The sequence below is a fragment of the Eptesicus fuscus genome, chromosome 18 (genome assembly GCF_027574615.1).
Source record: "Eptesicus fuscus isolate TK198812 chromosome 18, DD_ASM_mEF_20220401, whole genome shotgun sequence".
In the NCBI taxonomy this organism is placed as follows: Eukaryota; Metazoa; Chordata; class Mammalia; order Chiroptera; family Vespertilionidae; genus Eptesicus; species Eptesicus fuscus.
In genome coordinates, this window is record NC_072490.1 from 12,573,607 (window position 1) to 12,596,315 (window position 22,709).

The following is a 22,709-nucleotide window of genomic DNA, read 5'->3' on the forward strand; positions in this document are numbered from 1 at the left end:
TATACCCTTTCAACGTTTTTATAAAAATGGTAACATCCATTTCTATACTACCTTGAATTGGCGGTTCTAACCAAGGTTATTAGGCAAGAAAATAAATAAAAGGCATCTTGATGGAAAGGAAGAAGCAAAACAATCTCTGTTTACAGGTAACAATCTTGCACCAGTATATAGATAATTCTAAAAAAAAAAAAAATCACAGAAAATTATATCAGAACTAATCAAGGAGTTCAGCAAGGTTGCAGGATACTATATAAAATATACAAGATAGCCGAAACCGGTTTGGCTCAGTGGATAGAGCATCGGTCTGCGGACTCAAGGGTCCCAGGTTCGATTCCGGTCAGGGGCATGTACATTGGTTGTGGGCACATCCCCGGTAGGGGGTGTGCAGGAGGCAGCTGGTCGATGTTTCTCTCTCATCGATGTTTCTAGCTCTCTATCCCTCTCCCTTCCTCTCTGTAAAAAATCAATAAAAATATATTTAAAAATATATATATATACAAGATAGTTACTATATAAAAATAAATTATATTCCACATATTAGCAATGAGCCACCTGAAACTGACATTAAGAAAACAATCTTATTTACAACAGCATTAAAAAGAATAAAATACTTAAGAATAAATTTAAGTAAATAAGTGCAAGACAGCCCTAGCTGGTTTGGCTCAGTGGATAGAGCGTTGGCCTACGGACTGAAGGGTCCCAGGTTCAATTCCAGTCAAGGGCACATGCCTGGGTTGCTGGCTCAATCCCCAGTAGGGGGTGTGCAGGAGGCAGCCAATCAATGATTCTCACCATTGATGTTTCTATTTCTCTCTCCCTTCCTCTCTGAAATCAATTTTTTTAAAAGGGGGGGGGGGGGGAGTGCAAGACATATGTTGAAAACTTATATAAAACGTTGTTGAGAGAAATTTAAAAAGACAAATATACTCACATCCCATGTTCACGAATTGGAAGATTTAAGTGTTAAGTTAGCAACATTTCTCAAACTGATCCAAAGATTTAATGAAATCTCTACAAAAATGCCAGCTGCCTTTTTATTGAAAAGTTTAAAAGTTGATCCTAAAATTAATATGAAATGCAAGAGACCCAGAATAGCCAAAATAAAGTCATGCACTGACTAATGATACTTGGGTCAATGAAGTACCACCTATATAACAGTGGTCCCATAAGATTATAATGGAACTGAAAAATTCCCATCACCCTAGTGATATCACAGCCATCATAACATCGTAGTGTGATGCATTACTCATGCCGTTTGTGGTGATGTCAGTGTACAGTGTTTATAAATTGTGGAGGCATTGGAACACTCATACACTACACTGGTAGAGCCATTTTGGAAACCAGTCTGGCAGTTCCTCAAAGGTTAAACATAAAGTTACCATATGAACCAACAATTCCAACCACAGGTAACTACCTAGAAGAAAACTTGTACATGGATGATCATAGCAGCATTATTCATAATAGCCAAAAAGTGGAAATAACCCAAATGTCCATCAGCTAATGAATAAAGTGTGGTATATCCATACAATGGAAAATTATTCACCAATCAAAAAGAATGAGGTACTAATATATATTACAACAGAAATGAGCCTTTGAAATATTATGTCACATGAAAGAAGACACAAACAAAAGGCCACATGTTGTATAATTCTGACTCCACAAAAACTTTCCCAGTGACTGCCCTGTTCCACTTCCTTAGACACCTCTGCTCCAGTCCCATCTCTTTCATAGTCACTCCAGTGCTGGAAGTGGCAGTGCTGAGGTAGACAGTACAGGGTAGAGGTGAGACACAAAATGAGGTAGGGAAGGCAGAGGTCAAAGTGTAGTCCAATCCATGGCTGTCCATATCTGAGTTTTGTTGGTCTGCGGGGCGGGGGGGGGCGGGGGGTGGTGTGGTGGTGGTGGTGGTGGTGAGGAGGGTAGTCAAGTAAAACCTTCAGGGTGTCATTTGACATTACAAATAGTTTGTCATAAAATAAAAAAGAACTTGCTGGCTCAGCTGATAAGACCCTGAGACCCCTAATCTTGGTGTAGTACATTTAAACCAGGCACTGGGCACATTCTTTAGTTTGGAAAGAAGCCATGGTATAATAGCTAAGAAGCCAGACTTTGAAGACCGGTTGAGTTCAAATCCTGGCTCTGCTACTGGCCAACTATTTGACCTTGGGCAAGTTGCCTAATCAATCTGAGAGTGTTAAATGGGTATAATGTCAATCTTCTAGGGATATTGGAAGGATTAAATGAGATGTGAAATATAATCAGCCTAAAACTAGGCAAGTGAAAGGCTCTATGAAAAAGAATTATTGTTACAATTAAGTACTAAAAATTATGCTCCCCAGTGCAGACAAAAGGGAAACCAAGCCCAGCCGGCCTGGCTCAGTGGTTGAGCGTCGACCTATGAACCAGGACAATGGTCAGCAAACTCATTAGTCAACAGAGCGGCAAACCGTAGCTCACGAGCCGCATGTGGCTCACGAGCCGCAGTTTGCAGACCACTGAACCAAGAGCTCATAGGTTCAATTCCCAGTCAGGGCACATGCCCAGGTTGTAGGCTCAATCCCCAGTAGGGGGCGTGCAGGAGGCAGCCGATCCAAGATTCTCTCTCATCATTGATGTTTCTATCTCTCATTCTCCCTTCCTCTCTGAAATATACATATGTGTGTGTGTGTGTGTGTGTGTGTATGCCTATAAAGAAAAAGGGAGACCAAGACTGTCAAGAGTAAAAAAAATAAGAGAAACCTCTTCTTTTCACAATCTATTAACACAGATCTCATTACACAAGCTCTCTTGACTATATGGCAAATAGACCAAAACTGTCCTTCGACGTCAGATATACTTTATTGGAAAGCTTCCCCTCCACCTTGTGCTTCCAACACCAGCACAGAAAGGAAAGTGCCAAAACAGGGGCGAGCCCAAGAGAATAAATGAAAATAGGAAGACTGTATGACCAAGTATTAAGCAATAACAAAAACTTGATGGCAATAAGTATTCTACTGCACATTTTGACCCACATGAATTAAAATTTAAACCATTGTTTGATGTCTTTTTGCAACAATTTTAGAACATACAACTAAAACAAATGTAAAAATTACTATTAGAAAAAAAACTTGGAAAATAAAATTTTACTTTTTAAACATTTTATCCCCCAAGTCTAAATGGCTTTATGTAAGACACTGGTCTTTGTGATTCACAAAAAGTAGGTGTCATTTCCTGAACACAAACTGAAATGACAGGAGGAATTTTCAATACTATTACAGCCATGAATATGAACCCTAATCTAATAACCTGTCTTCATCAATTCCTTCTCATTTCATCTTTGTGAAAGAGGGGCGGGAGAGGGAAAGGGGGAAAGGCTAGGCCAGGCTACTCTGTTCTGTAGCATCTATTCCAGTGCCAAGAACAACAAAATACAATTCTTCATAAGTGCTCAAAACATTAAAACCTAAGTAAGAAAGAAAACTAATTTCCTAACATATCTATGGCAAACATATTGGGGACCATATAATGATACAGTATATATTACAGTATAATCCAGTGTTTACACTAGCAGGTTCTGTGACAAAGTGCGTGGTTTTGAAATGTGGCTCAATTTATCAGCTGGGTGACCTGGGCAAGTTACTTTACCTCTCTGTGCCTCAATTTCCTTGTCTCTAAAATGGGAAAATGATACCTTCCTCCATAGGGTTGTTGTGATGGTTAAATACAACATAGGTGCTTAGAAAAATATCTCACACATAGAATATACAAAATAAATGTCAGCTGTCATTTTTATAAAGGTAATAGAAACAAGAGGCTTAACTGCAGAAAATTTCATTGAGAAACAGTTAAAACAGAATTCCAAAATTCACATGCAAAGTCATTTATATAAACTTTTAAAGTTGTGTTTTTAAAAGCAAGCATTTAATGAAGGGTAATGTTATAATCTTGAATACAGTTTTGGGGATCATACAGGCAGCCTCCTCCTGTCCCCTCCTATACCAACCATTTCCCACCTTCCTTGGAGCCCACGCATCAGCTTTTCACTCAACTGAATTCCTTCCATGAAATAAATTCTTAACGTTTAACAATACATTTAACAATAATTCTTAAAGTTTAACAATACAAAGCATTTTTAAAAAATAGATATTTTTATTGATTTCGGAGAGAAAGGAGAGGGAGAGAGAGATAGAAACATCAATGATGAGAGAGAATCACTGATAGACTGCCTCCTGCACACCCCCCTCCAGGGATCAAGCCTGCAACCTGGGCATGTGCCCCCGACCAGAATCGAACCTGGGACCCTCCAGTCCACAGGCCAATGCCCCATCCACTGAGCCAAACCAGTCAGAGCAAGCAAAGCATTTCTAAGTCTAGCAAAGCAACTACTAATATACTACAGCAAAATGCTTTTATTTTAGCATCAATAAAACTCCAAAATTCACAAGTGAGTTGAGGTGGACTGTGGGTCAGAATGGAATGGGTGGAAGAAGGAGAAGAAAAAGAAAATGGCCAATAGGAGGAATACGAGATTTCTGAGGGCTGTAGACACTAATTCCTGAATATGCCTCCTTTTTCCCTACTGTATCTGTAAGGGCTTTTCTTGCGTATCTTTCGATCTTCTATGTATATAAAAGCCTAATATGCAAATTGTCCCCTAGGGAGTTCAACCGAGACAGGGGGGGGGGGAATTCGATCACTCGCTATGACATGCGATGACCACCAGGGGGCGGCACGGAAGGAAGGAAGGCCCCAATCAGCCCTGATTGCCGGCCAGGCCTAGGGACCCTACCCATGCTCAAATTTCATGCACCGGGCCTCTAGTAACAGATAAAAGCAAGTCACTGCTAGATTTAAAACACAAGAGTTTGGTAAAATTCATTTTCTGAAAGTCTTTCCGGCTCCGTTTAATTTGTCACGGTAAAGCAGTTCCGCATTAAAAAGACACACAAAATAATGACATCGTGTTATTTGTGGCTGGTGTGCTTTTCCTGTTACCAAAACAAGCTGCTCACCTGGCAATTGTTTTCTCAGAGTCAATGAGACACACAGGCTATCCACCTTCCCTTCCTACGATGCCTCTCCTTAGTAAGAAAAGCCGGAGCCCGCCAGGGTCCCCCACATGGTAGGTTCTCCCTCCAGAAAGCCAACTGGCACTTGAAAGGCACCCTGCAGTCTCAGCTTATTCATACTTCCACTGATCTACACTAAATCACCGAGGGTTTCAAACACACAAACAAACAAACAACAAAACCACCACAAAACTGTTTCTTAAAAATAGGCAACTCCTTATTACCACCCCACCCCCTCTAAACCAATACCCTACAGTACACCAAAGGCGTGTCCCCAAGCAGAGTCCTCTCTTCTCTTACAGCCTCGGGGGGCCTCTGGGGGGGAAAACACACCTGTGGTTGGCCATTTCCTGAGTCCTGTCTCTTTAAGTCCACACCTCAGCCTTCAAGTCAGGTTTGAAAAAGCGAGCTTCCTGGGGGCCAGGCGGTATGCCCACTCAAGTTCCTGGGTGGAGGAGTGACTCACGACGTTCACAGCTACTATTCATTAAATCCCTGCGGGTGCTGCTCTCAGCTGAAAACCGCCAGCTTCATGCCCCCATTTAAAAAAAAAAAAAAAAAAGGAGGGGGAAATCTCCAAAATCACAAGTTTAAATGTCCACGTACTAAGAAGCAAAAACAACCTGCCAAAAGGATGAATTTGAAAGAAAGACACATGTATTCTATTTTTTTTTTAAATCTATAATTGCAGAAACGAGACAGGCAGGAGCACAGAGCCTGCAAGAAATAGGATATATAGGAATATACAGGATATTGATACACATCCTTTTTTTTTTTTTTTTAACCACACCCTCTCTGGGTGGCTTCCCAGGCAATCCAAAGCCAAAAGAGCGTCACGCTGTCTGTCCGGCGGTCCACAGGGAGGAGGAGGGTCCCAGCAGCGACCCAGACCTTCACGGGCAGAGAAAGCCGGGTCCGCGGGCGCCGGGGCAGGCGGGCGTTCCGCGTCCTCCGGGCCCCCCTTCCCCCGGGCCCGCCCAAGCCCGGCACCCCGCCGCCCCACACCGCCTCGCAGGCCGCGGCCCGGCCTCCCCGCGACCCCGCCGCCGCCCGCCTGCACCTAGCGGGGCGGCCGCGCGGCGACCCAGCTCGGGCGGGGAAGGGCGGGGCGGCGGGCCGCGCGGGCCGCACACTCACCATGGCCGGAGAGCCGCCAGCGCGCCCACAGCCCGGAGTCACACGGCGCCGGCAACGCCCGTTGTCCTGGTGACGCCAGCTGGGCGCCCCGCCCCGTCCCCAAGGTGGGCTCGGGAGGCTGCCATTGGCCGACGGCGCGCACGTGACGCCGCAGGGTGGTGCCCTTTGGACCGCCCCCCTCGCCCCCCGGGCCTGGGCTCCTGGGCGGGGCCTCTTCGCCTTCCCTCGTTCGCACCTGGTCGGTCCATCATCACCCAGAGCACCTTGATGCCCCTCACCTGACAGATAGCCAAGCCGCAGGCTGCCTGGTTATTATGGAATTAAAAAAGAAACACAAAAAATAAATGTGTCCTTTATGTAAGAAACAGTTTACACAGGTGATACGTGATTAGTGAAGACGTTTTAAGTGAACTCTAACAAGAATGAAAAAAGAACAAAAACCATGCTAAACCCCAGCACCTGAGGCAACCGCTGCTTATATTCCAGTTTATCTGCTTCCAAGCTTACAACGAAATACATTTTAAATTACATTGTATTCTTTAAAATGGAAGCAAACCGCCCTAACCGGTTTGGCTCAGTGCATAGAGCATCGGCCTGCGGACTCAAGGGTCCCAGGTTTCATTCCGGTCAAGGGCATGTAGCTTGGTGGTGGGCACATCCCCAGTAGGGGGTGTGCAGGAGGCAGCTGATTGATGTTTCTCTCTCTCTCTCATCGATGTTTCTCTCTCTCTTCCTCTCTCTTGCTCTCTGTAAAAAATAAATAAAATATATTTTAAAAAATGGAAGCAAACCACATGGACTTTTATAATCTACTTTTTTCAATTAAAAATTATCATTGCATGTCAACTCATGGAATAGCATTGTGTGTGTACACTCTAATTTATTAAATCAATTCGCAATTTGTTGGATATCTCTCCGAGAGAGAGAGAGAGGAGAAATATATATATATTTCTAATATGGTTGATGAGAACTTTAGATATCCTCAAAATCTGATATCCTCAAATCCAGCCCATTAAGTCTGTGACGAAGAAACCTAACCAACAACTGACATCTCTCCTTGAATGTTTAATAAGCATCTCAGACTTAATAAAGCCCAAATTAGACTTCTGATCCAAGTTTCATACTCACTTTCCAGTCCTCATCATCCCAGCAAATGTTCCCACTATCCCCTTGGCTGTTCGGGACAAAAACCTACGAATCATCCTTGAGTCTCTCCTTTCCTCACTCCTCACATCCAATCCATTAGCAAATATTCTTTTCTTTTTTTCTTTTTGTTTAATATATTTTATTGATTTTTTACAGAGAGGAAGAGAGAGAGACAGAGAGTTAGAAACATCGATGAGAGAGAAACACCGATCAGCTGTCTCCTGCACACCCCCTATACTGGGGATGTGCCCGCAACTAAGGTACATGCCCTTGACCAGAATCGAACCCGGGACCCTTCAGTCCGCAGGCTGACGCTCCATCCACTGAGCCAAACCGGTTTCGGCCATTAGCAAATATTCTTTTTTAAAAAATATATATTTTATTGATTTTTTACAGAGAGGAAGGGAGAGTGATAGAGAGCTAGAAACATCGATGAGAGAGAAACATCGATCAGCTGCCTCCTGCACACCCCCCACGGGGGATGTGCCCACAACCAAGATACATGCCCTTGACCAGAATTGAACCTGGGACCTTTCAGTTCGCAGGCCGACGCTCTATCCACTGAGCCAAACCGGTTTTGGCCATTAGCAAATATTCTTAAATAAATCCGGAATCTATCCATTTCTCACTATCTCTCCATCACCACCATCATCTGTTGTGTACATGAGTCTCCATGCCACCTGCCTTTTCTCATGCAGTCTACACAACGGGAATGTTTCGGTGTCTTCTCATGGCGCTTAGGGAAAAGACCCAAACCCTTCCCATGGTCCACAGGGTCCTCTATGATGGGGGCCTTGCCTCCTGCGCTAACCTCATCTCCTACCACCCTCCCCTCATCCACTCCACACTAGCCATGTTTTTCCCCCTGAGGTTCCTCAAACATGTCCAACACTTCCCCACTTAAGAGCCTCAGCAACAACTCTTTCCTTTATTTGAAATGTGCTTCCTCCAGAACGTCCCACTGCCCATCCCTTGACTTGATACAAGTCAGTTATCTTCTCAAATGTCATCTTCACAGAAGTGTTCACTGACCACTCAGACTATCCTATGTACTGCAGGGTGTTTAGCAGCATCCATGGCTTTGCCCGCTAGATGCCGTCGGTAAACCTCCACTTGTGAACACTAAAATGTCTCCAGGCATTCCCAAATTTTACTGGAAAGACAAAATGGCCTCAGTTGAGAGTTGCTGCTCTAGGGTGAACAAGGAAGAGCGGAATTGCTGATTTGAGTATCTTTAGATTTACTACACAGAACCAAACTGTTTTCCAAAGGACCTGTGACAGAAGTGACACCATGGAATTAGCAGAGTAGGGAACTCTGCTAATTCCATGGCCCATGTTTCTGGGACAGCTTATAGGTACCAGGGAAAGCAATAAATATGGACCTCATTCTTAAATACTGTGGTCATGCAGTTGACCTGTCTGGTGGTTTCCTAAGGACCCAGGACAGAGATTAACCTTTATTTTGCCCCTGTCAGATTGAAGTGGCTTTCTGGGTGGCATTTGATGAAAGCACTTAAAGATATATGCTACTCATTGCTGACTGGGGCAAGGAAGGGAGGATGAGGCAAACAGGCAGACCCAAAAGCCTGCGTATGATGAGGAAGATTCTTGGGGGAATAAGAGCTGTGAGGGCTCCCGAGCACACTGGGGAATTTGAAGTATGAAATGCATGCCCACGGCCAGACACATGCTCAGAAAGGACCTGAGAGGATCTGAGATTTACACCTCTGGCAGATGTTTGGATTCCACAATAAACAGGAGGTGCAGGCTAAGGCAGAGTTGTAGTCAGTTTGGCTCAGCATTGAAGGAGTATCCTAGCTCAGGGCCAATATGCAAGGACTACAGGAGTTTTTTCTGTTTTTGTCTCCAGGCATTTAAGAAAGTATCTTCCCATCACTAGCTGACTGTTGAGATAACAGAACAGAGACTTTGGTGACCACACATGACAATCTTTGCAAAAGCAGTTTGGAAAAGTCACTAAATGGACAACGGCAGCCCTCAAGAATCAACAACAGAGAGCCCTGTGGAGGGAAAGAGAATCCATAGACAGAGAAAGTAGATTAGCTCCATCATCCCAAAACACCCCACGCCTACCCCCTAGCAACTACTATTTTTCATCCCTATAGCTTTTTTTTTTTTAAGAATATCATATAAGCCCTAACCGGTTTGGCTCGGTGGATAGAGCATTGGCCTGTGGACTGAAGGGTCCCAGGTTTGATTCCAGTCAAGGGCATGTACCTTGGTTTCGAGCACATTCCCAGTAGGAGGTGTGCAGGAGGCAGCTGATGGATGTTTCTCTCTCATCGATGTTTCTACCTCTCTATCCCTCTCCCTTCCTCACTGTAAAAAAATCAATAAAATACATACTTTTAAAAAGAATACCATATAAATGGAATCATAAAATATATAGACTTTTGGATCTTTCATTTAGTAAAGTGCAATTGAGACTCATCCATGTTGTTATGTGAATCAATAGTTCTTCCCTTTTCATTGCTGAGTAGTATTCTGTTGTATGGCCGTACCACATTTTGCCTATCTAGTCACCTGTTGTTGAACATCTGGGTTGTTTCCAGTTTGGGGAAATTTTGAATAAAGCTGCTACTGGCATTCACATACAGATTTTTGTGTGAACATTGATTTTTAACTCATTTGGATAGATAGCCAGGACTGGGATTTCTGGGTTACAGGGAGAAACCATTCAATATCTCATCACTAAGCATGATGTTAGCTGTATATTTTTTGTAGGTGCCTTTATTAAGTTAAGGAACTTGCCTTTTATTCCTAATTTGCTGGGACTTTTTTGCTGTTGCTGTTGTGCCTCATTTTACTGAATATACAAGAGTGGGCAAAAGTAGATTTACAGTTATAATACAAAGACATAGTAATTAGTAAATAATATTAATACAAGAATAAACTCTGCCGAAACCAGTTTGGCTCAGTGGATAGAGCATCAGCCTGCGGACTGAGAGGTCCCAGGTTCGATTCCGGTCAAGGGCATGTACCTTGGTTGCGGGCACATCCCCAGTGGGGGGTGTGCAGGAGGCAGCTAATCGATGTTTCTCTCTCATCGATGTTTCTAACTCTCTATCTCTCTCTCCCTTCCTCTCTGTAAAAAAATCAATAATATATATATATATTTTTAAAAAAAAAGAATAAACTCTGTGTTTCACGTACTTACAACTGTAGGCCTACTTTTGCCCACCCCGGTATATTAAATTTTGTCCAATGCTTTTTCAGAGTTCTCTGGTACTTGCTTTTCCTGTTCTGCCCGCACAGTATTTTGTTTCAATAAGACATATAGTCTGAAGTAGACATACTCCATCTTGGTCAGCTTCAGAAGTACTCAGTCTAATCTTAACTGATACTTCTGCCCTCGCTGGTTTGGCCAGTGGACAGAGCCTCGGCCCACAGACTTCAGACCCCGGGCCTTGGTCAGGCATGCGCGCGAAAGGAAGGCAATCAATCCATGTGTCTCTCTCTCCTTTATGCATTATTTTCCTTCTGCGGAAGAACACCTTTGGAACTTATTTTAATGTGGGTATGCTGATGTCCTGTAGTTTTTGAACACAAAAGTTCCTTAGTCTTTCACAAAGAATATTTTACTTAGCATAGAATTCTATTATTGGCAGTCATTTTCTCTCTGTCATTTAAATATATTGTTATTTTGTCTTTGGATTTCCATTGTTTCTATGGGTAAACATCTGTAGGTTTTGTTCTTTCTCCTTTGAAGGTAATCTTTTTTCTTTAGCACTTTAAGTTTGTTTGTGGGGGGGGGGGAAGGAGGGGGATAGGGAGCAGGGAGGCCTTTGAGTTTTAGCAGTTTTACTATGATGTGCCTAAGTATGGCTTTCTTTGCATTTATCCTTCTTGGCTTTGTATGTCTTCTACTATTTATGGCTTGATACATTTTATCAATTGAGAAAAACTCTCAGCCATAATCTTCAAACTTTTTCTGTCCCATTCTTACTCTCCTTTCCTTCTAGCACTTAAACTACCACATGTTTGACCTTCACACATTCTCTATGTCTGTAATTTTCCTTTTTTATTTTATATCTTCCTCCCTTTGTTTCTCTATGCTTCATTTTAGATATTTTCTTTCAACACACACTCCAGCTCACTAAATCTCTCTTCAGCGATATTTAATCTGCTATTAAACATACCCGCTGAGGTTTTCATTTCACTTTTAATTTTCAGTTGCAGACTTTACTTTTTTGAAATTTTTATAGTTCCTCGTTCTCTGCCAAATTTCGCAGGCTCTTATTTTATCTCCCTGAATATAATGAATAGAGTTAAAGTCTGTAACTGCTTTTGCTTTCACTCTTTTTTTCTTCTTTGTCTTTTGTGTGCCTGTTTATTTTAAATTGTAGGCCAGATATGTATTTGCAAAATTGTTTGTAATTTGTCTACAGAATGAGGTATTCCTCCTCTAGAGAAGTTTTTATTTATTTCTGGTAGGCACTTGACACACTTCAAGTAATATGAGCAAACCTTCAGCCAAATTCAGTGACTAAAATTATTCAAAACTGAGCTGCAATTTTTGCAAGAACCTGCCTTTTCTTGGGTAACCTTCTACCACTGTGGTGCATTGAGATCCCAACACAAAGCAAAGGAACACCCCTTCTTGGTTGAACCATGTCCTTTTCCTGTTTCCTTAGCCTGACAAGGCTATCCAAAGAGTCTTCAGTTTCTCATCCTCTCAACAATCCCTTCTATAATAAGTAAATTATCCCCCAAAAGAAAACAGGTTTTAATCAATAGGATCATCTCTCTGAGCTGCTGCCCTTCCATGGGTCCGAGCCTAACAATTGTACACGATGCTATTAGCTGCTTGATGCCTTTAAGTAGATGTTATCAGATTTTGTACAGATTTATAAATTGTTCTTATCCTCAGAGACTTACCTAAATTATTTCACCATTACCAGAAGTGAAATTCCCTTAAACCTTTTCTATTTATGTCCTGTAGAGATACAGATATCATTAGCACAAATAAATAGGATATAGATATAGGTACTATATAGTATTATCTAAAGTATATATTTTTTTACATGACCACTATCATAATGTGTATTTAGTAAATTTATTTGTTTTCTTAACAGTGTGTCTTGAACTTCCCTATTCTTGTTTGAATAATACTCACTAAACTCATAATGATGGATATCCCAGGTAGGGTATATGTATGTGTTTGGTTCCGTTGGTAGTCAAAGGGCACTTTGGCTTTTATATAACATCTTGATTTTTTTTTTATAAGGTGAATGAATTCATTTTGACTTCTATAGTTAAAAATTTGAAAAATAAGTAGAGTTATACTGGTGAAAAGAGCATTTTGGAGTATAACCAGAAGACCTTTGGGTAAAAACATCATTTTGCCCGGCAACTTCTTTAGCATTTAGGGGTTATTTTTAACATATTGTGTCTATAGTAGCTTTTCCTCTGCAGCATTTCAAAAGATCCTACTGCTCCATTTCCCCCCAATAGTTTGGTCAATATCACCACCTAATCAATCCATGCAGTGCCCTCTGTTCACTGGTAGCAGAATATTTTGCTCCAAATACTGAGTCATTTTTTCCATCATTTTTTTCCCCTTTTGCTTCTGTAGGCACACAATGTGCATTTTTGTGGGACCTGGAGAAGCTGAAGTTGAGAATTTGTTTATTTTTTCATGTGAATGAAGATAAAGTTCCTTAAAAACCAAGTCCAAATAGCTACAGAGCGATCCTTTTATTTGCTCATTGACTCTTACACAGACTATTTGGCAGGGCCCTCTTAAAAGGCAGTAGACAGGAAAATATGCTGTCTTACAATATAATGAAAAACAGTGGGCTTCTAATTATTCTCCCGAGGCTATTTCTATGCTTTTCAATAAATTAAAGCAAGCTTGGCCACCTTTTTATGGATTGCATAAAAAGTAAACAGGCCCTGAGGCAGCAGATGGCGTGCCTAGCAATCCAAGATGCAGATAATGCAAGTCTTCCCAGAGTAGGGACGGCCTGCCACGGGGTTTAATTGGGCATTAATTCAGTGTCTGAGTGTGGGGGCTCCTCAGGGGCTATATTCCTATACAGTATCTCCCATGTGCTGTGGCTGCTCTCTCTTTTTTTTTTTTTTTTTAAATATATATTTTATTGATTTTTTACAGAGAGGAAGAGAGAGGGATAGAGAGTTAGAAACATCGATGAGAGAGAAACATCGATCAGCTGCCTCTTGCACACCCCCTACTGGGGATGTGCCCGCAACCAAGGTACATGCCCTTGACCGGAATCGAACCTGGGACCCTTCAGTCCACAGGCCGACGCTCTATCCACTGAGCCAAACCGGTTTCGGCAGGCTGCTCTCTCTTAACTCCAACCCGGCTCTAGACTCTGCTAGTCAACCTCCTCCAACGTGAATGTTCCTTGAGACTGCTGCTCAACTTCTCGTTTGCTCATCAGTTGTTTGTTGAATGAATGAATGAATGAATGAATGAATGAAAGCTAAGCAATTTGTTCATGGTCACACTACTACCAAATGGCAGAACCCACTTGTTTCTCTATTCAGCACTCTGATACTCACTGCAGGAAACAGAGGAGAAACAAAATATATCTCTCCCCTTTTCCCATTACCTATCTGAGTTCAAGTCAATTTTAGTTAGGTGCCTGGAAAATTGTCACGTGTATATTCCTATAGAAGTGTATATACTGTTATTTATAGATGACTTAACCTAATTGTTGATTTGCTAACCCAGCGGTGAGTGGTTTTACCTTCTAATACATAATATTAAAAAGAGAAAATATTTGCACGTAGCTTGATATATATCTTCAGACAGTGAACTAAGGCTCCAAGTGAATAAAAACATATAAAGTATATGAGTTGGGATGTTGAACAAAGAGGATACATGGATTGTGATCAAAGCACAAGTATAGAGTTCTTTTAAAAATTATTTAATGGGGATAATCATCCCTATTCCCCAACTCCCAGCGGGTCCATGTTTTTTTCCACTTTAAGGTGTGGTCCTACTACCACTTAAATTTACAAATACAATTTGTTTCAGAAATTGGCACTAGACTCTTAACTTTTGAAATACACAACTCTGCTTGGCATTAAGTCATCTCCTCCCCACCTGTTTGGGCTCCCTTGTCCCTTGTGGATGCATCTTTGTTTTGGGATCCCTTACAGCTCTTTGCTCAGTCCTTGGGCAGTTTCCATAAAACACTGTCCTCTTCCTGCTGAAGTCTCTTTGCCTTTCCAGATGGCCTTGTACGGCAGGACCAAGACAACCCCAGCATAACTCTCTTTCCAGCAGGATCCACATTTGTCCCATGCTCTGACAAATGTTGGGAGCATGGGGCTGGAGACTCCAGCCTGGCCAACAGGAGACATTCTAAACACAGAAGAATGAGGAAAGGGGCCATTGGGCCCAAACAGAATAACGGAAGTCTCCTTAGAAGTCATCTATTGCTGGGCTTTCCTGAACAAGAAATGAAGGGTAAAATAATGATTAACCCAACAAGAGGTTGATGATAGACCAAGAGTAGAATCCAGTTTTCTCACGGCCAGGTATATTGGGCCCTTCTATCACACTACTTCTCAAACTAATTTTTTTTTTTTTAATCCTCACCCGAGGATATTCTTCCATTGATTTTTAGAGAGAGTGGAAGGAAGGGAGAGAGAGAGAGAGAGAAACATTGATGTGAGAGAGATACATCAATTGTTTGCCTCCCACACATGCCCCAACAGGGCTGGGGATCAAGCCTGCAACCAAGGTATGTGCCCTTGACCAGAATCAAACCTGGGACCCTTCAGTCTGCAGGCCGACGCTCAATCCACTGAGCCAAACCAGCTAGGGCTCAAAGTAAAATTAAAAATACCTGTGCCTTGTTACCATTCAGTAAAAATCAAAATCAACAAATGGGCCAAGATGAGCTCCTTCAAGAGAGAATCTTCATGTTAGACATGACGGAAGACAGGAGTTTGCTTATCTCTCCTGCTGCTGTAGATTAGCCTGCCCTTTACTGGCCACCTACTCTGTGTCACGTACTGAGATAGAAGCTAGATACAAAATAAGACACAGCCCTTGCCCTCAAGTGGCTTACAGAGCAATGCAACGTGCTAAGTATCCTGCATGTAGAAATTATGACGGACATCGTTTTATCTGTAGAAAGTTTTCTGACTTACAAAGTAATTCCAATACCAAAAACCCTGTATGTCAGGTAGCATGATCATCTCCATTTTATAGGTAAAGAAACGGAGGCCCAGACTTGTAAAGTGACGTGTTCATGGTTCCATAAAGTTGCAAAAATCAGATGTGAACTCAGTTCTTGACCCCTTTGCAGAGCTGTCCCTCTCGGTGGCATTTCCATCTCAATAAGGATCCAAGTCTTCAGTGAAAGCTGCAGGATTCCAACTGGAGGAGATGGGATATTTGGGAGATGGGAGCACTGCAGTCCTGCCAGGGTCCCCGGAAAAACAAGCACAGAAGCAACCCGTGGATAACACCCACCTGGAAATAAGTCGTATCCTGGGGGGTAGACCTGCAGCCCCAGTCCTTGGCTGCCCTGAACTACCTTCCTGCCAAGTCCAAAGCCTGTCTTTCTTTGTGGCCAGAACTTCTGAATTGCTTTCTGAGGGCTCATTCCTACTTTTCATTAGATTAGGTGCAAACACTCTGGGTAAACAAAAGTTCCTTACCCTTGGCAGGCCGCTGCTAACTCCTACACCCTGGAAGGTTTTCTTTTAGCTAATAATTCAATTGCAAAAAGGGAGAGGGCCTTGGCAGGGACTTGGCTCCAGCTGCAAATCAACTGCAGACCCCAGAGGAACTTGAAAGAACTACCAGCGCCCACAATGGTTCTTCAGTGCAGCCTGTGTTTACTCAGGACCCAGCCCACAACCTCCACAGCCCCAAAGGCAGCCTGCAAGTAAATGCTACATTGTGCAGTGGTTTCTCAGCTCTGTGGCCTCAGGCTGGTGGCAGATGATTTGTGAGACGGCTTCAGATCCATCAGGTTTGAAATCCTACATTGGCTGGTATATATTGCTTTTGAGGCTCATTTATTCCTCCTTCCATTCATCGCAGCTGACTGTGTGTGTGCTAGGCACTGTACTAGCTACCAGAGACAGAAAAGCACAAAAGGCCGTGGTCGCTGCTCTAAAAAGAAGATGCTGAGGAGGGAGGCATATGACCCCCTAGGCAAGTTCCTTATTTTACTGAGAGCAATACCATGATCCTTGACATGCTCTCTCCTTGGGGTCCTTTGATGAGTTAAGCCAACAGATCAGGGGTTAATTTTTTATTCATTTATCAAACATAGGTTGAGAACCTACTATGAACCAGGCACTTCTCAAGACCCCAGAGAGAAAAAAACATAGAAAAGTCAGGATCTCGCCCTAACTGGTTTGGCTCAGTGGATAGAGCGTCGGTCTGTGGACTGAAGGGTCCCAGGTTCGATTCCCGTCAAGGGCATGTACCTTGGTTGCGGGCTCATCCCCAGTAGGGGGTGTGCAGGAGGCAGCTGATCGATGTTTGTCTCTCATCGATGTTTCTAACTCTCTCTCCCTCTCCCTTCCTCTCTGTAAAAAAAATAAATAAAATATATTTTTAAAATAATAAAAGAAAAGTCAGGATCTCCGTCAACGACATTCAGACTAGAGGGAGAGTCAGATCTGTAGAACAATGGTTCCTAAGATATCTGTTCAGGGTACAGTGAGAGCACAAAGGGGAGAGTGGAGAGACTGGACTAAATCATAAAGAAGGCCTCATAGAGAAGATGGTGCTAGTATTGAGGCAAGAAAGATGAGCACGTGTTCAGCCAGATGGACTATGGGAAGTGGAGGGTCTGCAATACCATGGAAAATACCTCCCCCGTTCACTTACCAGACGTTTATTGAGGACCTGTGAGGTGCCAGGCACTGAATAGTGGCTGAGGTAGACACTGGTGCTACAGTGATGGTAAGACCCTGCTCCACCCCCATAGGACGGGATAGACCCATAAATAAATGATCATAATGCAGTGCCCTAAGCTGTATAGCCACAAGGTGTTCAAGAGGTTACTTATGGGTTCTTTCTCGCCCCTGGACACAGAATATCAGCATAAGAGTCTGCCTTTCTAGAATTTAATCCTAATTTAATGGGAAGAAATGCTTACAGGGTATCTAACAGGCAGCATTCTGTGAAGGTAAGAGTAGAGACTTTAGCATCATATACAGGTGGGTTCAAATCCCACTTTGGCCGTACAAGCTGTGTGACCTTGGGCAATTTGCAGAACCTACACAGAAAAAAGTGCCATTTCTTGACAAACCCGGCAGTTGGGGTTTCCTAATCGGAGGGGAGAATGAAAGGAGATTTGGGGGTAAAATGGGAGTTTTGGGGGTGAAATAGGCAGGTTTAGGTAATTTTTAAAAATATTTTATTGATTTTTTTTACGGAGAGGAAGGGAGAGGGATAGAGAGTTAGAAACATCGATGAGAGAGAAACATTGATCAGTTGCCTCTTGCACACCCCCTACTGGGGATGTGCCTGCAACCAAGGTACATGCCCTTGACCGGAATCAAACCTGGGACCCTTCAGTCCGCAGGCCCGACGCTCTATCCACTGAGCCAAACCAGTTAGGGCAGGTTTAGGTAATTTTAAAAAATTAAGGGGGCCATGGAAAAAACACAGGGCTACAGAGCTGCAAAAGGTACATTTCCATAAGGCGAGAGAGCTGGGAGCAGCAGAAGTTACATTTTTATAAGATAAGGGAGCTGGGAGTAGCAAAAGGTACACATTTACAGAATAAAGGGAAGGAGGAAGAAAGCCCAGAGGGAACAGGAGAACAATGAGGGAGGAGAGCCTCAGGTATCCCATGTGGGGTCGACCTTTGCCTCAGGAGTTGTTATAGTGACCAAATCAGAAGGGGAGGTGACCAATCAGAGGGGATATCAAGGCACAAAGATCTGCAGCCTTTATAAACCGTAGGAAAAAGGGACTCAGTGGGACTCTTTCCCCCTCCCCATGTGGGAGTCTGTACTTGTTCTTCAATAAATTTCCACCTTTACTATACAAAAAAAAAAAGTGCCATTTCTCATCTGCAAGCTGACCATAGAGTTGTAAGGATTACAAATAAAAATATAGATTTAAAGCTCCTGGTTATCATAGGTGATCAATAAAAGGTAATTACTTCTTAGTGGACATATAACATTGTGAAGTAAATTTCCAGTTCCAAAGTACTATGTTAAGTTTATTTAGGACAATCACTATCCATTACTTCACTGTTAAATAACTATGACCAATAGTAAGGCATCTGACTCTATGTGCCCAGGAGAAGACTGGACATAATAAGATATGAATGGGGCCAGCTAGGCCAGTGGTCGGCAAACTCATTAGTCAACAGAGCAGCAAACGGCGGCTCGCGAGCCGCATGTGGCTCGCGAGCCGCCGTTTGCCGACCACTGACCTAAGTGCATGCCTGAAACTGTGGATAGTACCAAACCCTATGCATATTATATTTTGTCCTATACATCTGCATCTTCTCACTTAAAGGAAGTGCTTTATGGCTTCTTTTTGGCATATCCAAACTGCCAGCATCACTACTCTTCTGCTTTGGGGCCATTTTTAAGTAAAATACGGGTTACTTGAACACAGCACTGCAATACTACCATAGTCGATCTGATTGATACTGAGAGAGCTACTAAGTGACTCACGGGAGGGTCCTGTATACAGGATGAATACACTGGACAAAGGGATGATTCAAATCCAGGGCAGGACGGAGCAGTACAGTGCAAGATTTCATCATGCTACTCAGAATGATGTGAAATTTAAAACTTAGGAATTGTTTATTTCCGGAATTTTCAATGTGATCTTTTCAGAACACAGTTGACCGTGGGTAACTGAAACCATGGAACTAGAAACCGTGGATAAGGGGGGGGGGGGAACTGCTGTGTTCCATTTTAAGTTGTTTGCATTTATACAAATAAACAAATAAAAAAGCCTCACCACGTTCCTAAAACCTTTGATAAAAGATTGTCTACTCAGTAAAAGCCTTAAATGAATAGAGTTTTGGTTTAAAAACATGTTTTTAAGGTTCTCCAACTTGAATTCCACATTTGAGTGGTCACCGGGGGGCAGAAATAAAGGGAGAATCAGAAATGGGGGCAGGAATTTGAAACTCAAATAGGTCAGAAATTTTCAGAAACCTTTGGATGGACTTAGGACTTTTCACAGAATGCTGTGGCTTTGTTATATTAACATTTGTTAAGTAGAGACACAAAAGAATGGAAGGGAAAGTGAAATAGAGGAATTTATTACTCAGGTTCCTGGAGGAGGTACAAGGCATGTTTCAAGGGGTCACGTGGGGAGGTCAAGGCGGGTTGCAGGCAGAGAGGGCATTCCTGGGTGTTATTTTCTTCTCCCCTCATTTCCACCTCTTTGTCTTTCTGCTTTATTTTCTGGGACATATTCCCAATTTTATCTTCCAACTCATCTACTGAGTTTTTTCTTTTCTTTTTTTAAAATATGTTTTATTGATTTTTTACAGAGAGGAAGGCAGAGGGATAGAGAGCCAGAAACAGCGATGAGAGAGAAGCATCGATCAGCCGCCTCCCCGCCCCCCGCACACCTCCCACCGGGGACGTGCCCGCAACCAAGGTACATGCCCTTGACCAGAACCGAACCTGGGACCCCCCAGTCTGCAGGCCGACGCTCTATCCACTGAGCCAAACCAGTTTCAGCTCTATTGAGTTTTTTTTATTTCCGATCTCATATTTCACATTTCAAGATTTTATTTTTCACTCTGATTATTCCTCTTTTTTTTTTTTTTTGGCTCACCACCTTATTCTATTTTTTTAATGTAGTATCTTCTCTTTCCTCTGAGGGCAGTGGGGTTATTGTGCTGAAGTTTTCTTGCCCCTGCATCGTCTCTGTCTCTTCTAGATTGCTCTTATTTCCTGTTTCTCTAGTTGGGCCTCTATCACATTATAGGTTTTCTTCACATAACTGGTTATTGTCTACACTTCAGTGACACCTACTGCATAAGGAGCCATTTGAGTCATGGGATATCTCCACTGTCTATTTAGACGGTTACAGAACTCACCTGGTATTTCTAGGCATCCATGCCTCAGAAATCCATAGACTACAGATTGGTTTGCCACAAGCAACCCTAGACAACCAGGTACATTCTTCTGAAAGCATTCCAAGGATTAGTCTCCTGTTGGCAAATACCATTAGTTTGTGTGCTAGAAGTTCTGTCATTCACATGTTTAAGAAAGGGATTTGACTGATCACCTTCTTTCTTTCCTGGTCGTGTCGCCCAAGTAATAAAGAGAATGAATTATGAACCCATTGCTTAACCCATTACTTCACAGTATGCTGGGCCCTCTCATCTTAAAAGAGCAAGAACTCTATGGGGCTGGTATGAGGATCCCCATTTAACAAACAAGGATGTGAGGCTCAGCTCTTAAATTGTTTCCCCGAGGTCCTGACACCTGGTAAAATCAGAAGGGCCTCGGAGGGCTAACCTCAAGAGCTTCTTCCCATTGTGCTCCCACGGATAAGGTCCCCTAGCCAAACAACCCTTCTTAGCATGGGGACCAGGCACAGTTTCTGTGTGTGTGTGTGTGGGGGGGGGGGGGTTTCTGAGTAAAAGGGCTTCAGTTCCCCACCATCCTGAGGAATTACTCAAACCAGACAATCACATCCTCCCACGGGAACCAGAGTTCACCTGGCCTTCTTATTACTGCAAAGCCTATATTCCAGAGCCCCTAGCTGGTCCCTCTGTTCCCAAGTGCAACCCCTGCATGGCCCTGCATGGCATGCAGAGTCCTCCTCTGCTAGGCTCTGAGTGTATGTGGCTATTAAACTGCCATTGGTCTCATCTCTCCAGTGTCGGGTGCCATGTATTCAGGCATCCTCACAACCCTGGGGAGAGAAAATAAGAAAATCAGAGAAGGCCCAGCCAGGTGTAGCTCAGTGGTTGAGCGTCGACCCCGGGAACCAAGAGGTCACTGGTTCGATTCCCGGCCAGGGCATATGCCTGGGTTGTGGGCTCGATCCCCAGTGGGGGGCGTGCAGGAGGCAGCCAATCGGTGATTCTCTCTCATCATTGATGTTTCTCTCTCTCCCTCTCCCTTCCTTTCTGAAATCAATAAAAATATATTTTAAAAAAAAGAAAAGAAAAGAAAATCAGAGAAGGATTCCAGGAGACCCAGCATGTGAAAAGTAGACAGCAGGCGCAGGTCCCCGGGGTGAGTCAGTCAGCAGCTCTTGCAGCTGCCTTCTGCCCCCTCCCCTCCATTCTCAGCAATAACCAGGCTTTAAAAGGTCCCCTGCAACCCAGACCCAGAAGTCCCATCCCTTAGGTCACCAGCTGGCTGCTGGAAGAGAAGCATCGAAGTAAATTCACTTACGCTCGTGTGCGAATGATTGTCAGGCCTCACCGCATCCAACACTCTATAGAGTATTTGTATTTTTTAAAACCAATTTTTATTTTACAAAGGAATGAATCACTAGCCCTAGGCTTGTGGTTGACATTTGGGGAAGAAGAAGGAGAGGAGACAGCTTTCTGTACACTTCAAAAATTAGGTGAGCTGAAAACGACACCTGCGGGGAAATCAGATGTGGGTTCGCATCTCCCTTCGTACCTTAAAAAGGAAGTAGATCATTTTCCAATGTCTGTGTCCTCCATCATTCTCATGTGGACAATCATCCGCTCCTTTTAGCACCAATCCCTTGTCCGGTCTGTCTGATTTAAGTGGGAGCGCCTTTAGGGCGGATGATAGCCCCACTGGGGTCTAGCACCGGGGCAGGCACGCTGTGGGCACCCAGCAGATATGTGTATAAACTGTTGCTTGCCACCGGTGTCCCCGTTATAACAGCACGGATCTTTTTTTAAAAATATATATATATTTTTATTGATTTCAGAGAGGAAGAGAGAGCGAGAGAGAGAGAGAAGCATCTATGATGAGAGAGAATCATTGATTGGCTGACTCCTGCACACCCCCTACTGGGGATTGAACCCGAAACCCTGGGCATGTGCCCTTGACCGGGAATCGAACCCGGGACCCTCTGGTCTGCAGGCCGACGCTCTATACACTGAGCCAAACCGACTAGGGCAACAGCACGGATCTTGATCACTCTACCTAGGAAGAATGCCTCCCTTCGCCCAATGGTGCCGATGCTGGGAGTCGGGGCCGGTGAGATGGAAGATGGAGTCAATTCCTGGCAGGGGCCCCTGCGGCAGAATTCACCAGGACACTTGTTTAGAACGGAGTTTCCCAGCCCAGACAGAAAGAACCGAACTTCGCCCCCCTCCGGCTTCTAGGTCAAGCAGCCCTGGTGTGGGATGTGGCGTGAAGGTGCCAGCCCCACCCGCGCTCCTGGCGTTCTGGGCCGGGGGTAGGGGGGATGTTACCCGCTACCTGGAAA

General features: G+C 43.5%; 2 protein-coding genes across 2 annotated transcripts in view; both read right to left on the bottom strand.

Annotated features, from left to right (window-relative positions):
• The window catches only part of FBXL2 (F-box and leucine rich repeat protein 2), a 29,495-nt gene extending 28,245 nt beyond the window's left edge, over nt 1-1,250 (bottom strand). The window contains exon 1 of the mRNA XM_054708138.1: nt 1,215-1,250. Coding sequence (XP_054564113.1) covers nt 1,215-1,250 — 36 coding nt within the window. The remainder of the gene's footprint in view (nt 1-1,214) is intronic.
• CRTAP (cartilage associated protein) overlaps nt 1-22,709 on the bottom strand; it is a 209,038-nt gene that overhangs the window by 122,910 nt on the left and 63,419 nt on the right. The gene's annotated exons all lie outside the window — the stretch shown is intronic.